At 37.1% G+C, this 17,838-nt stretch overlaps 1 protein-coding gene across 5 annotated transcripts in view; it reads right to left on the reverse strand.

Annotated features, from left to right (window-relative positions):
- SLC25A21 (solute carrier family 25 member 21) overlaps positions 1-17,838 on the reverse strand; it is a 512,809-nt gene that overhangs the window by 128,790 nt on the left and 366,181 nt on the right. For all 5 annotated transcript variants that reach the window (XM_017530843.2, XM_037739374.1, XM_037739376.1 and 2 more), the window contains one exon: positions 3,867-3,950. In XM_017530843.2, the coding sequence (XP_017386332.1) occupies positions 3,867-3,950 (84 nt within the window). The remainder of the gene's footprint in view (positions 1-3,866; positions 3,951-17,838) is intronic.

The following is a 17,838-nucleotide window of genomic DNA, read 5'->3' on the forward strand; positions in this document are numbered from 1 at the left end:
CTGCAACCTCCGCCTCCTGGGTTCAGGCAATTCTCCTGCCTCAGCCTCCTGAGTAGCTGGGATTACAGGCACGCACCACCATGCCCAGCTAATTTTTTGTATTTTTAGTAGAGACGGGGCTTCACCATGTTGACCAGGATGGTCTCGATCTCTTGACCTCATGATTCACCTGCCTTGGCCTCCCAAAGTGCTGGGATTACAGGCGTGAGCCACCGCAGATGAAAAATTGTGGTGATGATGAAGGTACTCTCAACAGTAATATTTCTCTAATGTCTTCATTTTCTATGAGTTCTCTCTTCTGTATTAGAGAAACAGCCTATTTGGTAAAAATTAGCTAAGTATGAGGATTCCATATAATAGAATTCCTTACTTGGAATTTGGAATGCCTGTCTTTGTAAGCTTTAACTTCACTTTTGTAAAGCTGTGTTTCATAAGACATGCTTTTTATTAAAAAAGTTTTAATAAAAAGTACAATGTATCTATGCTTTTTAAGGAGAAAAAGAATGTTAGAAATAGCGAAGAGATTTGGATTCATGGGGTTTAGCTACTGTCTCTTGAAAGCAAGTGAATTTTGAGTAGAGAGGTGAGGAATTGCATCTCTAAGAATGGTGGAGATAACCATCTCACTTTCTTACACTAGGGAAATGGGAGATCTGTGCAGATTTTAAGTGTATTAACAGACTTTAATGTTTTTAAATGACAGTAAATGACGAGCTCTCGAAACCTTTAACTTGGAGGAAATAGGAAAATCCAGGAGAGGTGAATTCTCCTATGTCAGTAGTCAAAATTGATGAGTGCTATCCTCCCTGCAGGCCACAGGCCAAACTGGCCTCTATGCACCTGAGTGAAAAACACAACATCTTGAAAATGAGCGACTGTAAAAACTTAATAAGAAAGTCAAAAGGAACTTATTTGACTAGGAGGAAAAAAATTAACACAGCATGTGTTAAAAGGCTTTTTTCTTTTCTTTCTCTTTTGTTTTGTTTTTTTTTCTTTCATTTAACCCAAGGCTATGAAATGCTCTTGCTCTGTATAAAAAATATCAGGGAGCTTTTTATTTTGTATTTTTACAAATATTTCCATCTTTAAGACTAGAGCGCTCTGGCTTTTGGCTAACAACATGTCCAGATCTAAAGGCATCACAGGAAGAATGGCAATTTGCTCTAGAAGCAATTATACATACAGTATAGAAAAAGGCCAATTTTACTATGCAGGGACCACACATACTGTATGTTTGTTATATTATTTGATATCAAAGCAGAAGCAGAGACATCAAATTCTTCCTAAAACACACACGAATTGAAGAGCTTGGCTAAGGAACTGCCATATCCAATTCAGAGATATCTGTTACAGCTCACAGATCGCAGTAATGTTGACATTACTGTTGTACAGGAAAAGGATACTTTCATTGGCTACATAATACGCTATGATTTCCTTAACTTTCTTATCATAATATAAAGGTTTACGTTATCAGTGTAGGGCATTTAAGTACTACATTACCAGAGTAATAGCTGGAGGAACTTGTTGACTTTTGTCACTAGGTGACCTCAAAATATTTAATCAAACATCAAGATCATTATCATAACTTCAGAGAGGGTAGTCTATAGAAGGATTATTGTCTCTGTTTCATTTTGCATCATTATGATGTTGGTGTGATGACTTTTGTTCATTTGTTTAGCGTACTTACTGAGTGTCTCTACGCAGTGCCAAACACAAGTATAAGGAATGCAGAGCTAATTGGGACATGATCCTTAGGAAATATATTCTTTGGTGGGAAAGGGGAGATAGACAGAAAATGAGCTTCATAAACAGGATAGTGCATGCTATATTTTATATATCATTTGTAGAGAAAGAAAAGAGTGGGGAAATAATTTAGCATATGATATAGAAAAGAGAGTCAGGGAGGATAAAACATGAAGTCATTTTTAAATGAAGAAGGATAGTTTGTAGGGGAGGGTTGGGGATAGGGTCCTCCAGGAATAGGGAAAAGCATGGAAAAGCCCTGAGAAAGTGAGAGACCAGGCCGCAAACCATCTGCTATTCCTAGAGCAGATCTGAGTATGAAGAAGGACCATACCAGGAAAGCTCTGCACACCATGATAAGAAGTTTGAACTTCATACCATGAAGTATATTTTTATATATTTACCAAATATTCTGAAGATAAATTATTCTAAAATAATTAAAACAGTATGACACTGGTATAGCTAGAGATAGATGAATGAATAAGACAGAATAGGAAATGGACAATCAAAATAGAAAATTAGAGGGTGAATATGTAGAAGTTTAATATGTGAAAAAGGCAGCATTGGCTGAGCGTGGTGGCTCATGCCTGGTAATCCCAGCACTTTGGGTGGCTGAGGTGGGTAGATCACTTGAGATTAGGAGTTTGAAACCATGAAATCAGTACATACTTTTTGGAAGGTAATTTTTCAACATCTCTCATATAAAACATGCATAATCATTTGATCCTGTAAGTCCATAGCTAGCAATGTACTTTATTGAATTAATATATTAAAACCATAAAAACAAAAAAGTTATGAAAATATATAATACACAAATATATCAATATATACTATATATTAAAATATATAAATACATGAACACACAAATGTGCAAAGATAGTATAACAATATTTATTGCACTATTGTTTGCAATAGCAAGAATTTGGAAACAACCTACAGGTCTACCATAGAGTTTAATTTCATAAATTGCAGCATATAGATAAATAAATTACTATGTTGTTAAAGAGAATATATTGGCATGGAAAGATATCCATAGTATAAGTTTAACTGAAATAAATAATTGACAGAATAGTATTTATAGTGTAATCTGGCAAGGGAGGTAGTGATCTACAGCAGTTAAGAGCATGGGCTTTAGGGTCAAGCAGACCTAGATTTGAATCCCAGCTCCATTACTCACCTGAAATGTGAAACTTATTGACTTCTCTGAGTTTTGGTTTGTTTATCTGTTTAACTGAAATGGAACCCAACAGAACCTACATCATAAAGTTGTAAGGAAAATCCCTACTACATAATAGAAGCTAAATATACACTAGTTATTATTATTGTTACATTTTTGAAAGATTTTTATTTTCAACCAATTTTCTTATAAAATCAGCTTCCAAAAGCAAATATAATATTCTTTGAAAACTTATATTGGATACAGTTTTTAACTGAATCTACACATTGAAGATAATTTTAGCCTATGTAAACAAATATTCTAATTTATCTGACCATTTAATAGATAAGGTAATAAATTGGATGTATCAATTTTTTTTTAAAGATAGTCTTGCTGTCGTCCAGGCTGGAGTGCAGTGGTGCAATCCTAACTCACTGCAACCTCCTCCTCTTGGGCTCTAGTAATCCTCCCACCTCAGCCTCCCAAGTAGCTGGAACTACAGGTGTCAGCCACTGCTCCCAGCCTTGATGCATTAGTTTTTGATACAGATCTGTTTTATTTGCATGTTGATAAACTAGAGTGTGAGTGGGGAATGAATTTGGACATTATATTTTAGTACCAAAATAAAGAACTGTTGAGTTTAGTTAGCCCCAGTCATAGAAACTTTAAAAAGCCCTAGTGGCATAAATTAAGAATTATCCTCTAGTCATTAAACTAGTTATTAATATATTCTTGTGGTAGTTACCATTATATGTATGTGTGTATGTATGTGTATATGTGTATATGTATATATATATATATATATATGCAGTTTTCAATCACATCATTAGGAAAAACATGACAAAGTAGAAAGGTACCCTTTTAAGTATTTTGCCCCTATTAAGACTAGGAAAATAAACCATTCAAAATGAGAAGACATATTAAGTAAAAACACATTAAAATGTGACTATATGAAGAATATACATACCCTTCCACTTGGAAAATCATTCGAAAACTGTCTCCCAAGCTTTTATAACTGTTTGGATCAGTTGCACATCTCTGAATCTGAAACCTAGAAGCAAAATTAAACCAAAAAAATCCAAGTTAAATATTTTGCCAAATGGCTTTTCTCATTTTTCAAAGTCTTAGAAGCTCAGCTTTTCAGATTAATCTAGAATATTCTGCTTTGGTATGAATTTTATTCATTTATTAGCCTTAAACAATCTTTATCTTATTTTTATAGCCATAAAATTATATTTCTCTGTACTTTAATGAAATCTATAAAAAAATTTTCATCTATTTCTTAACCAGGCAGATTTGCCCTGAGGCATTTATGCTTTTTCCTTTTGTGAAAAGCATACACAGATATCGTGGATTGTTTTAATGTAGAATTCAGAAATCTGAAGATGCATATGAAACAAGCCAGTGGTGGTATTTCTTATCTTAATGAGAATTCCTTGATGACAATTTAGTACAAAGGTTCAGAATCCACTAGAAACGTAAACAAATTTACAAGAAAAAAACAACCCCATCAAAAAGTGGGCAAAGGATATGAACAGACACTTATCAAAAGAAGACATTTATGTGGCCAACAAACATGAAAAAAAGCTCATCATCACTGGTCATTAGAGAACTGCAAATCAAAACCACAATGAGATACCATTTCACACCAGGTAGAATGGCAATTATTAAAAACTCAGGAAACAACAGATGCTAGAGAGGATGTGGAGAAATAGGAAGGCTTTTACATTGTTGGCAGGAGTGTAAATTAGTTCAACCATTGTGGAAGACAGTGTGGTGATTCCTCAAGAATCTAGAACTAGAAATACCATTTGACCCAGCAATCCCATTACTGGGGTATATGCCCCGAAAATTATAAATCATTCTACTATAAAGATACATGCACATGTATGTTTACTGCAGCACTATTTACAATAGCAAAGACTTGGAACCAACCCAAATGCCCATGATGATAGACTGGATAAAGAAAATGTAGTACATATATACCATGGAATACTATGCAGCAATAAAAAAGAATGAGTTCATGTCTTTTGCAGGGACATGGATGAAGCTGGAAGCCATCATTCTCAGCAAACTAACACAGAAACAGAAAACCAAACACCTCATGTTCTCACTAATAAGTGAGAGCTGAGCAATGAGAACACATGGATACAGGAGGGGGAACATCACACACAGGGGCCTGTCGGGGGCTGAAGGGGCAAGGGGCAGGAGAGCATTAGGAAAAATATCTAATGCATATGGAGCCTAAAACCTAGATGATGGGTTGATAGGTGCAGCAAACCACCATGGCACATGTATACCTATGCAACAAACCTGTATGTTCTGCACATGTACCCCAGAACTCAAAGTGAAATAAAAGAAAATACAGAGTAGGTAATAGGGCCTAACTTTGATCCTGATAGTAAATTTGGAATTCATTCTGGCAGGCAGGGGTCTGCACTTAAAGCAAGAGTTGGGGTTGTATATTGAGGTTGTATTACTCTACAGTTTACTATCACTACTCCATGATAGAACAAGGTTGATCATTCTGGGTAGTTCAGGCTATCTCGACTTTCACAGAAGCACAGTGCCCTGTATATACTTAGAGCTCAATAAACATGCATCTCATTTTTGAAAGTTAAATTCTTTTTTCTTCTTTTTGCATATGATCATGCATCTCCGAACTCTTAGCACTCCAAATGTGGCAGTTTACAGTACAAGGGCTTATCTTTTTGTTTTGTATTTGCTCTGGAGTTTGTCTTAAAGAGGCTTATGACAAGTACTCCCATTTCTCCCATACCTGAGCTGTTCTCTATTCTTTGGGTTCTTTAGCCTGCCTATTCCTTGTGCTTTACTTTATTGTTCCTGTTGTAAGTTAGGGCTCTTCTTCCTTCTGTGGGAGGGAATTCCCTCCACAGTTATCACCAAAATTTTACCTGGTTTTTAAAAATAGCTTTTCAAAAACACTTCTGATGTTATTTAGTTCAAAATGATTTTTGTAGATCATTGGCTTGATGATATGGCCACAACGTCTACTTCTAAGAATAATATATTTTATAATTCTAGGCCTCAGGGCATTATGCTGCAAACTGACACATATCAGACAGAAGAATGAAAGTACTGCTTTGACTGAAGCAGTTGGGCATATGGCCAGAGTGAGTGTGGGATAATACTGAAAAGCAAAGCAAGGCTGGAATTACATTTGGTTTGGTAAAGTAGAAAGTTGCTACATATGTTTGTGCAAGAGAGTACTGTTCAGAGAAGAGGGAGTTCAATCTTCTAGCAGAGTTCTTTGCAATACAAATCTGTAAATGAATATCTATTGACAGACTGGATGGATTAGAATGGGGGTATGGCAGGAAGAACAATTAGGAAGGAGCTACAATGGTTTGGGTAAGAAATAATGATGCTAGAGTATAAATAAAGAGAGCAGAAATATAATGAAAGGGGCAAGCTTGTTGGGTAGTCATTTTCTCCTTAATTTTTAAAAATGACACATTTAACATATTCTCCTTTTTTTTTTTTTTTTTTTTTTTTTTGTGACAGAGTCTTGCTCTGTTCCCAGGGTGGAGTGCAGTGGTACGATCACAGCTTATAGCATCTTTGAACTCCTGGGCTCAAGCTCAAGGGATCTTCCCACCTCAGCCTTCGGAGCTGGGACTACAGGCATGTACCAACACGCCTGGCTAATTTTTACAATTTTCTTGTAGATGCGGGTCTCCTCTTCTTGCCCAGGCTGGTCTGGAACTTCTGGGCTCAAGCAATCCTCCCGCCTCGGTCACTCAAAGTGCTGGGGTTACAGGCATGAGCCACTGACCCTAGACAACAAATAACTTTGAAACATACAGAGCAATTTCTAAAATACAACTTTGGCTCTAGTTCAAATAAGAATATTCATTTCTGTATTTGCATATTTGTAACCTATATTCATTGCTGAGTATAAAACCCTTCCTTACATCTTGTTTGTAAAACCAGTACTCTTCTCTAACTGTTCTTTTAAAAAAATTATTCAAAATAGTTTTATATATTATGAAAGTATCATATAAGCATAGATGCCTCATAATATCTGTAATAAGCTTTCATTAAGTTCATTTACCTCAGCAAATTCCTTTCTAGATGCATTTTCCCAAATCACCAATTATTTTCTTAATGTGTGCCATATGATTTAAGATGCTACAGGTTTTACAAAAATCCAGGGTATTACCTTCAACCTCAAGAAGCACAAGAAAGAAATATAAGAAACAAATAACTATATAAGAGGAAATATGCGGAATATGAAGTAGCATCGGCACTGGGTTGTCCAGGTGTTCACGAGGGGAGCAATTACTGCTTTCTGCAGAGGGTCAGGAAGGGTTTCAGGAAAGAAGGATTTCAGCTGGTCCTTGTGGGAGTCAGAGAGTAAACCAGGGGGAAGCATTCCAGGTGGGGAAATGACAAGAACAATGGCCAGTGAGGGAAAGCTGTCCTTTTAAATGGGGAAGCGAACACCACAGCCTCCTACCCTGGGTTTCCTTAGGGAAAATGTTATAGTACTCTGCTTGCTGCATGCACTTGGTTACTCAGGGTGCATGGAGACTTGAAGTGGTTTGGTAGAAGGTATGTAGGAGCTAAAGTCAAAGCCCAGTATAAAGTACTTGACCTTTTGTGCTGCTCCCCTCAGCACTCCAGCTACCTCAGGATGGCCACTGCACCATTGTGTAGCCCTGGTTCCAGATGGGTCTGTGAACAAGTCAGCAGATGGGCCAGGCAAGCACATGCTATGCCTAGACATTCAACCTTACCCTTTCCTTCCCTGCCGGGGTTAGAGACCTCAGCTTTGCCTATGATGTCTGCATTCCCAGGTTATTCCCAGGTGGGTTTTCTGATAGCTTGTGCAAACGTGAAGACAGAGTATGATGATTTCACAACTCTAGACATTTTGCTTACTAGTTGCAATTTTGTTTTCTCTTTTCAGAACCCAAGAGATAATTATTTCCAATCTATTATTCATTGAGTTAATAAGAGTTCTTGAACACAACTGTGTATTATACACTCTACCATTTGGGGGCTTACAAAGAAATAAGGCAAAGCCCTGCCTTGTAGAAGCTTTCAGTAAGGTGAAGGAGATGTGCAAACAAATGATTACCATACACAAAAACTATTGTTTAGAAAAAGTGTCTCAGAGTATCAGATGCTAGCCAGCGAGTTTTACTGTATTGAAACTAGCACCACTCTTATTGGGGATGATCAACTATTTATGGGTGGGAAATAGTGCTTTGCAGAGTCATTGGAAGGGGGGGAATAAAGAAAGAATATCTTTGGGTTACATATCTGTAATTAAACTTTACCCACAGATTTTAGAACAGGCAACAAGGAAGGGAAGTCCATGAAATCTTTGAGGTGTGCTTCATTTAGGAGCTGACTGATGAGTGATGCTGAGTTAATTACAACCAGGAGCAGCAACATCAAAATAACATTACAGGAGCAGAGTCCATAAACTGAGTTGGATGAGCAATGCAAAAGGATGGGCAGGCATGGTAACTACTAATGCCCCAGTAAAGCTTCCCTTCCATTCTTAACTATGCTAAAGCAGCGGGAGGCCCCATTATACAGGATAAGTTAAGGACAATTGTCTCTTCTACCGTGCATCTCACATATATCATGTCTACACTTTGCGGAGAAAGTACTTGCAGTATTTGGTTGCAGTATTCCATTCCACTACACATGACTTATTCTGATCACAGAGTTATCAGTTTTTCTCAGGAATCTGTTTCAAGTTGATATAATTACAGTGCATTTTGGTCAATCATGTAAAACAGCAATTTCCTTCTTCCTCTGCTCTACATTTCAGCAACTTAAAAGGTTTCTCTCTTGGATTGAAGCTTTACATCAGCATGTTCCAAGCTGCATTTTCTGCTAACAAATTCTCTCTATTCTCAGGGAGACAATTTTCCAGTTACGTAATACAACCCCTTGTAAAATTACAAAGGCAAAGCCACACCATTCTTGATTGCATTTAGAAGAAAGGGTTGGATCTCTCCATTGTCCTAATAAAAGCAGTTTAGATACATCTGGAATATCCATCTAAGTAACTTCTTTTATTAGAATGGAAACTTGCTGCCACACTGACAGAGTGGACAATGAAGTAACACTTGGGACATATTTTGTGCCTAACATCTGATCAGAATCACACACAAGAGGAAGGAGTGTGGCTCAAACTCTGGGCTACATTGCAAAGGAGCCGTTGTTCCTGTAGGCAAAGGACTGCACTCACTTAACAAATGGGAGGAAACAGGCCTTGCCATTCACTAGCCACAAATACTAAGTTACTGTGGTAGCCACCAGGGTAAGGAAGGGTTTCTCAATGTTCACACACAAATGTACAAGCATACTTTTTAAAGAAAAAAAACGTTTGCACTAATTAAAACTTTTTTTTTCTAAATTAGCTGAGAATCATGACTGCAGCATTTCACACTGTCTTTGTTGTGTGCTCAGTGATATTCAATTTTAAACTAGTCTGTGACTCAGTCTCAGCATAGATATACCACTACCGCTTGTCTGAATACTCTGAAGATATGGCCAAAGAAAGACATATCTGCAAGAAATAAAATGGCTTTGCTGCTAAAAGTCTTAAGACAAGGGTGTTTGAAAATTCTAAAATCTCAAATTTATGTAGTGCCTTTATTTCCAAAGTAATTTTACATCTACCATCTTCTTAACAAATATTGAATGAGTCTATTCTGGGGAGTGGAGGCTGTAGAAATATATTTGTATACTATACACTATATATTTGCATATACAGTTTGTGTGTGTGTGTGTGTGTGTGTGTGTGTGTGTATATATATATATATATATATATACATATATTATATATTTGGTGCAAAAGGAATCATGGTTTTGGCCATTACTTTTAATGGTGCCTAACATACGATCTTTTAATGTCCAAAACCACGATTACTTTTGCAGCAACCTAATATAACGTATATATTCCTATCTTTATGTGAATATGCAGTAACTGAATTGCAAAGGGTTGGATTGGGGTAGATGATAAGATTTGTCCTGAAGTTACACTTGCATAGCACACACTCTGCTTTTTAGTTAGATCATATGGTTATTTGGGGTGCTTTGGGAGAGGGAATGGATGGAGACTGGCAGTGGGAAGCCATTCTGAGCCACCCATTTGGCACTGCCACCAATCCCTAAGCAAATCAGTGAGATGGGTAAAGAGCATTTCTGGCATCATCCCTGGATCACTTCCTAGTTCAGTAGTGTTCCTGTGCTCTCTTCTGCCTTCTCCCATTCAGCTCTGCTTTTAGAAGCACATTCACATCCATCATTGATCCTTATTGCGACTTTTACTTTAATGTGCCATCCATCAAAATGTGTCCTCTCTTATAGGAATTTCAGCGATCAAAAAAAAAAAAAAAAAAGATAAGAAGGTTTGTTTTTGTTTAGGATGAAAATGCAGAGCACTTACCACCAATGCCAGCACAAAGTGCCACTTTTCCCCCTTCACTGGCAATTTATGCCACACTGTACTAGGCTACATAACAATTCCACCTTTATGTCAAAGGAGGTGAAGCACTTTGAGGAACTGAGACCCAGACTGGGAGCCACCAGTTATAATTCCAGTGCTGCCACTGACTCACAGTGGTGAGATTTGTGATTTAATCCCTCTACCTTTTTCCTCAGCAGTAAAATGGGACAATTTGATTTGAGGGAGAGCAGCACACAGACTTACTATTTGAGTTTGCTAGCCATAAGAGAGAATAGACCTTGCCTTTTGTATTCTAACGGCCCCAATTCCATCCTTTCTAGAGGTGGGAGACTGCTAGTAAAAGTTGTGTACTGATAATAAGTGGTGATGAGCCTAATGAAACTCCCTGCAGAGATTTCTGTTAATGTGACATGAACAAAGATTATTAATAATTACCTGACTATTACACATGTTCCTCAATAAACACTTAAGAAGCCCACTAATGAATCAGAGATTAACAGACTAAAGGTTTGCAATTACAGGACACATTAAAAGGAGAACTGTAGGAAGATTAAATAAAGATTTTAATTCACTGTAATTAGTCTTTCTTACTGAAATTAGATGTTGCTCCTACAGAGTATATTTGCTTTCTTATGAGTTGGTTGAGCATAGCCAAAGTCAGACCAAACATGCAAAGACAAGTCTGAGATTTTGAAATTTACATGTACACACCGACCTCACCAACTCTGGGCCAAGGCCCTAGAAAGCACATCTTCAGAAGAATTCCCACCTTATATGTTTGTTTCCCATTTTCTGAAAAATCATCATCCAAGAGAAGAAATAGCATCTTCCTACTATTAACCCCTGGGGCCTGTGCCTTTCTCATCCCTTGGGAAAGACGACATCAGATGGTGGAAAGTTGATACTGCTGGTTTTGAAGATAGTTTTCTTTAGAAAGTACTGAGAGGGGGAATGGTTTCCTTCTAACATTTCTATATGTCCATAGCTTTACTCTTCCAAGTTGAAGTATCTTGTAATGTGAATAGTAGTTTAAAAAATTTATCTATGGGTATTTTGTTTTTACTTCAGATTAAATATAATAATAATCTATACTGGCTGGGCATGGTGGCTAATACTTGTAATCCCAGCATTTTGGGAGGCTGAGGCAGGTGGATTACTTGAAGTCAGGAGTTTGAGACCAGCCTGGCCAACATGGTGAAACCCCATCTCTACTAAAAATACAAAAATTAGCCAGTCATGGTGGCAGATACCTGTAATCCCAGCTACTCGGGAAACTGAGGCAGGAGAATCGCTTGAACCCAGGATGTGGAGGTTGCAGTGAGCAGAGATCGCACCACTGTACTCTAGCCTGGGCAACAGAATGAGATACTGTCTCAAAAACAAAACAAAACAAAAAAGCAAACCAAACCAAAACTGAAATAATAATAATAATTGACACAGCATTGGCTTAGCACTGACTGAGCTCAAGAGGGCCTCTAATCATATTCAAAGGTCGTGGTTTACAGTTCCAGACATGGATTTTTGCCTCAGCATTTACTGAACTCCTCATCTGTACAAGAAACAAGATTAAGGGTTTTGGGGCCCCGAAGATGAATAACACTCAAGTACTGACCCCTAGAAGAGAACAACTATGATTGAGGTGGCAGGAGATGTTAGTAATTAACTATAAAACAAGGTAGAATATGCATGTTAAACAGATTCTAGAAACTTGGTTCACCTGCAATTAAGGTGCCTTTGCTTGCTGCTTTCATATTCTAGGCCTGGCATCAATTAACACTCCAAAAATAATGCTAACAAGTCCACCAGGGTCATGGAGTTTGGCTCTGCCCAAGCAGTGATCACCGACTGAAGTTCAAAAGCAGTACTCATACATATTTGGCTGCTTATCAAGTTATTCTAAAAATCTAGGGAAAGATAGATACTTTTCCTGATTGTTGCTTAGTCATTTCTGCAGAAGAGTCTCTTTAAAAAAGACACAAAAACCTACAGCTGGTTAAAAATTAAGATGTTCTTTGCCTGCTTAAAATCTGTATGTCTTTATTAGGTGTAGGTGGGCTGGGCTATGCATTGGCTTAACATTTATGATACTGTAAAGGAGACCAATAAATTTCTCTGTGTTATTAAAAAACAGTTTACAGTTTGAAAAAATATGTAACCTGGAGTGCTCAGTCAGCCTAGATAATTGCTACAGATAAAGTAACAACATCTTGGCAAGGCCACAAAGGCAAGGAAAATCTTCTGAGCCATGTAATTTTGAAAATGTTTTTTAACAGAGCCTCAAAAATATTATCTCTCTGAAATATCAGATCAACCCTGATAGCCTGAATATACTTTAAGTAATTTCCTGTGATCCTAGACACATCTAATTGTAGTTCCTTTCACAAGCCAAGGAGATTTAAAGCCTGATATTTTGTGACTGTACATTTTACAATTTACACTTTTAACAGTACACTTAAATATCTTATAAATAGTTCGTCATTTTGCTAACCACACTTTTCACTACAATAAACATTTAGTTACGTATCCTTCATGATTATGGGGAAATAGATCTAGTTTTGTACATCTTTCACAATTACAAGACATGGTATTTCTAGTATTTAGAATCTATGTAACATTTGACATTGCAAAATGAATTGTGATAAGAGAGTTTATTCCACCATCTGGCACAAGTTCTACTTGTTTATATTACTTATGAGATAATAACTAACTACAGTGACAATATAATTCTAAAATTTACTTTAATGATAATATGCTAGTTAACAAGTCAGAGGCAAATGATCATTAGAGATCACAACCTAAATCTAATAATGTTAAACCACAAGTAATAAAATAGGCTAATTAATATAGCTGTATAATTAAAATGCCAAACATAAACTGATCTCCATTAAACAAAAGCTTGACTAGCATAATTTTTAATTATTTTGCTTTGTAAAATAAATGTCACATCATAAAACTATGTTTAATATCAGATTATAGTGCTACCACTCTTTGAATATACATATGTATGTATGTATACATGTATTTAAACTTCATATTTAATACCAACAAATAACTTCACCTCCACATGCTCTTACTATATTGTCCCACCTGCACTGACCTAGGCTGGCCATTACAGGGGTTAATTACCATAAAACCAACTCATATTTGGGAAATGGGGGAAGGATAAATCAAAATTGGAACTAAAACCCATTATCAAGGTAATGAGAATAAGATCACATCAGCCTCAGCAATCAACTTTCTCCTGAACTCACCAATAGCATCTACTGCCTAGTGAATAAGAAGCACAAAACACCATCTGTACCTGTTGAACCTTAACTCATTATTCAGGATGAGACTGAAGTTCTTGGTTTCTAGCTTCCATACAGGATTTCCAGAACAAGGAATTTGAATGTAGTTAAATCTGCCAGAACCTTCTCACTGGCCCTGGTAACTGAGCCACTTCACAGAAACTGTGCAATAGAGAACAGTAGCCAAGGCCTATCGAAGGAGCCTGTTGAACAATATGGAGTCTCTGGAGACCTAATATACTATTCCATTTTATTTTAAGTGATCAAATGTACCTACTGTATGGTTTATTTAGCACTGTTAAGGATGCTTTTCAATAATATTAAAGAAAGAAAGATGAAAAGAATGTGAGTTGCTTTGCATCCATAAGCATAATTGCTTATACTAGAAAAAAATTCCAGGGATGGAGATCATAAGCTTGGCAAATAAGGAAGAAAATACGCTTATTCTTATCATGGTTGAGAAAAATTTCAAGGGAGGTGTTTATTTTTATATCAAGATTGACATCACATGTTACCAAGATTTGGATTGGTTGTTAACAACTCCAAATGAGGACACAATTTTCAAAAGCATTTCACAGATGGATCAAACCCCAAACTGACAACAAATGGTAGTCATACTTCTTACTCTTATGTCATTTTCAACATTGAGAGCATTCTTCCATACATAATCTATCCCAGTGTGTCCTCTGGTTTCACAGTTTCCTTACGTTTGTAGAATTAAGATCACTTGGAAAAGAAAAAGTGCTAGCCTGGAGCTAAAAGGGCAGCAGGCTAGAGGAAGCAGTTGTCTGCTTCCAGTGGTACTGTACTAAAAATTTGTCTCTAGTTCAATGAGTGATCAGTAAAAGTGCTTCTCTGAGCTCAAGCTTTTCCATTAGTAAAAAGAGAATTGCTTACATAGCACCCAACTGATGAAGTTTATCTCTGGAATACTAAAAAACAAAAACAAAAAACAGCCCTCAATGAACTCTGCCAGGGAAAGAGGGCCAGCCCTCCAAGAAACTGTGTCCATTTAATTTGTACCCTCACTGCCAGGTGTACAGACTGTGAATGCAGAGAGATCTCTTCTTGGGAGAGAAGAGATGAACATCTTTGTAGGAGGTTTTAAATGCAGGTCTGTTTGGAGAGCAAAAGACATCATATGATCTCTTTTAGCCTTCTCTTCATCACTAACTGCATTGATATATTCTGGACAACAACAACAATAAAAGATCTGTCTATACTCATCGAGCATCATGGGGTTTACTTATTTCCAAGTGTTCAAGGGCCAATTGAATGCCTGAGGAGTATCATCAAGGCCGGTATAAACTAATGAGCTCTGTAAATTCTCTCTCTCTCTTTCAAGATCTCGTCCTCTTTCTCTTAACTAAATGCCTTTAGTAATAAATATCCCATTATGTCATGAACTCACACTCAAAGGAGACCCAGTGGAAGGGTGTGGTTTCATAATTATCATCAAATTACATGTTAAAAATAATTAAAAATCACTTAGAATACTGGCAACAGAAAGACACATGAATGAATCCGACCTAGGAGCAGGCCTAACTCGTCCACAGAATTTGAATAAGAAAACGATGCTTCACTAATTAACAAATGTTTAATAAAAGACAACTAATATGTTTGGCAGTATTATAGGTAGGTGCTTTGCTAGGTTGCAAAAACACTGCAAGACAGTCCAAGTCATTTAATTTTGTAAAATGCTGACTTTAGCAGCTTTTACGTAAATGTCACTTTACATTTTAAAACATAATTACCTTTAGAAAATAATTCTGTTCTACAAATTGAGATCTAGATAATTGGGAGTCATGGGAAACCTAGGTTTCCTAAAATACTAAAAATTAAACATAACATGTGCTTTTAAAATGGGACCCAAGTTAGAAAGATACAATGAATACATGAGAGTTAAATCTCCTCCTTCAAATTCCTGATGGGGTGAATTGTTGAGACTAATTTCTGATGGTGTGAATTGTTGAGTTTAATTAAACTCCCTTCACTCTCATTCAACGAATCATCCTGAAATTTAAGTGTGCAGGTTGAACATTTGGAATTTCAATCCCTCCCAAGTAACACCTTATTACTGAGTATAAAAGAGCAAAAAGTGTTCTCAAACAGTGGAATTTACAGATAATTCAAGCCAACTAACATTCATTGAATGCCTACTCTGTACTGGGTACCTAAGAGCTAAACTCTACTAAGACACCAACCCTCACATAGAAGTTTGCATTACAATAAGAGACAAATATGTAGCATTCAAACATTAATAACAGGCAAGGTTTCCCAGGTTTGTCTTATTCTTGCTTGCCTCCTTGAATAGTACACAAGGAGCCCAGTGTAGCATTTTCAGGGTCAGTGGGGACCTCTTGAATGGGGATTACCTTCCTGTTCTGTTACACAGTGTTCTCTAGCTTGGCAAGGCTGAGGCAGGTGAGTCCCTACACGAATGGCCTCACATTGCTTTTCTGGTTGTTTTCCCTGCATAGTTTTGTGCTGTTTTCTCTCTTTTTGTTAGGCAGTGAGGTCTCATTTCTTGCACATCAGTGTGTCTGCCTCTAAGTCACACTCCCTGCTCTGGGCACCTCCTTCCACTCTTTCTTGGCCAGATTCCTCCTATGTGCTTTAATTCACCACTCAAAATCAGCAGTGGACTAAGAACCAGAGAACCTAGCTTGATCATGGCTCTTTGTGAGGGCCCAAGGGGCCACACCATGAGTGAAGTCCATCAACATTACTGTCTGGCCTTTGCAATATCAATTTGGGCTGTTCACAGATCATTTTTGTATGTGTTCTATTTCTCATTTCCATGTCAGAGAGTTGAGGTTTGAAGATAAGTGGCCGCTGAGTTTGGACATTCCCTGAGAATGGGCTGTCCTGGGGGGAGGAGGAGTCATACAGCCTCCGTTTTCCCGTAACATTCTCTCCCACAGTCCTAGGTGGTCACTCTGAGGTACAGCCCCTCATGCACCATCGATGGCTTGTGGCTATGCCGGTCCCTTCTGGATTCTTCTACTCTAAGGGCTTAATAGTATCCCATGGCTCCTGGAAGCCAAACAAGATCTAATCACAACTTTGGATGAGGTTGCGGATGAAGACAAGGACGATGACACAAAGCACAGACGCCAGCCTGAATGATTCCCTCTTCCTTTTGTTCCCTTATTTGTTGTGTGGATTCTGTTTCTGTTTGCTTCTTCAAATAAAATGCCCTTTCATGCTTTTTATGTTTGTTTCTCACTTCTGCATTATGGACTATGTGGTATATGTCTGTTATTTAGATTTTCATAGATGTATGTTTAGTTTGACAATTTGACAATATGAAAATGTCTGTTGAAAAACCTTATATTTTCAGAATTCAGACCAAATCACTGTGGTTTTCTGTTGGCTCTGGTGGTATTGCACTATCCCTTTTGGTGGGAGAAAAGAGAAAGAAAGAAAAAACCACCACAAAGCTTTCTGCTTCTTAGTACAAATGCTTTTGGGTCTACTAAGCCCACTCTTACTCATGTGCATTAGGTCAAATTCTGGCTGAAATCATGGGACAGCTGCAACTTCATTCTTTGAAATCTCAAAAAAATCTTGATATACTCTATAGAGTAGTTGGCAGATTTTTCCTTTCTTGGTGTTTTAATTTTCTTCAATGTAGACAATTTTTGAAATAAGGCAAGGGAAGAAATGAGAATTTTCAGTGGTGAAATCAGTGTATTCACAACTTTAAATATGTAATGCCATGGGAACTTTCTGCAATGAAGATTGGTTTAAATAAATATTTTTTAGAGGTATTACTTAGGTTAGGTTTCAGTTAACTATTCAGAGAGTTAAAAGGCTATGAAAATAATATGTTGTACATAATAAACATATAAAAATTTTGTTAAATCAATAAAAAATGTAAAAAAAAGCTATGCAGTTTCTGAAAATGTTTTTAAAATTTACCACCGATAAGCAAGTGTACAGTTGAAGATACCACACTCTTAGATTCTAGTGCAATACAGGAAAAACAACTTCAAATTCCAAGTTTAAATAGTCTGGAAAGTTGAAGGCACAAGGAGATGACTTCTTTACTACATTGCAATACTTTATCCTAAATGAGTGTGCCTTCATGCCTTTGTCAAGGGCTTTGGTGGCTGGGACTGATGTGTCTCAAGGTGATTCACATAAAAAGGGAGGTGGTTTATGATAGAGCTCATGTGTGGCAGTGTGAGGTC

This window comes from Cebus imitator, unplaced genomic scaffold, assembly GCF_001604975.1.
Source record: "Cebus imitator isolate Cc_AM_T3 unplaced genomic scaffold, Cebus_imitator-1.0 Scaffold69, whole genome shotgun sequence".
NCBI lineage: Eukaryota > Metazoa > Chordata > Mammalia > Primates > Cebidae > Cebus > Cebus imitator.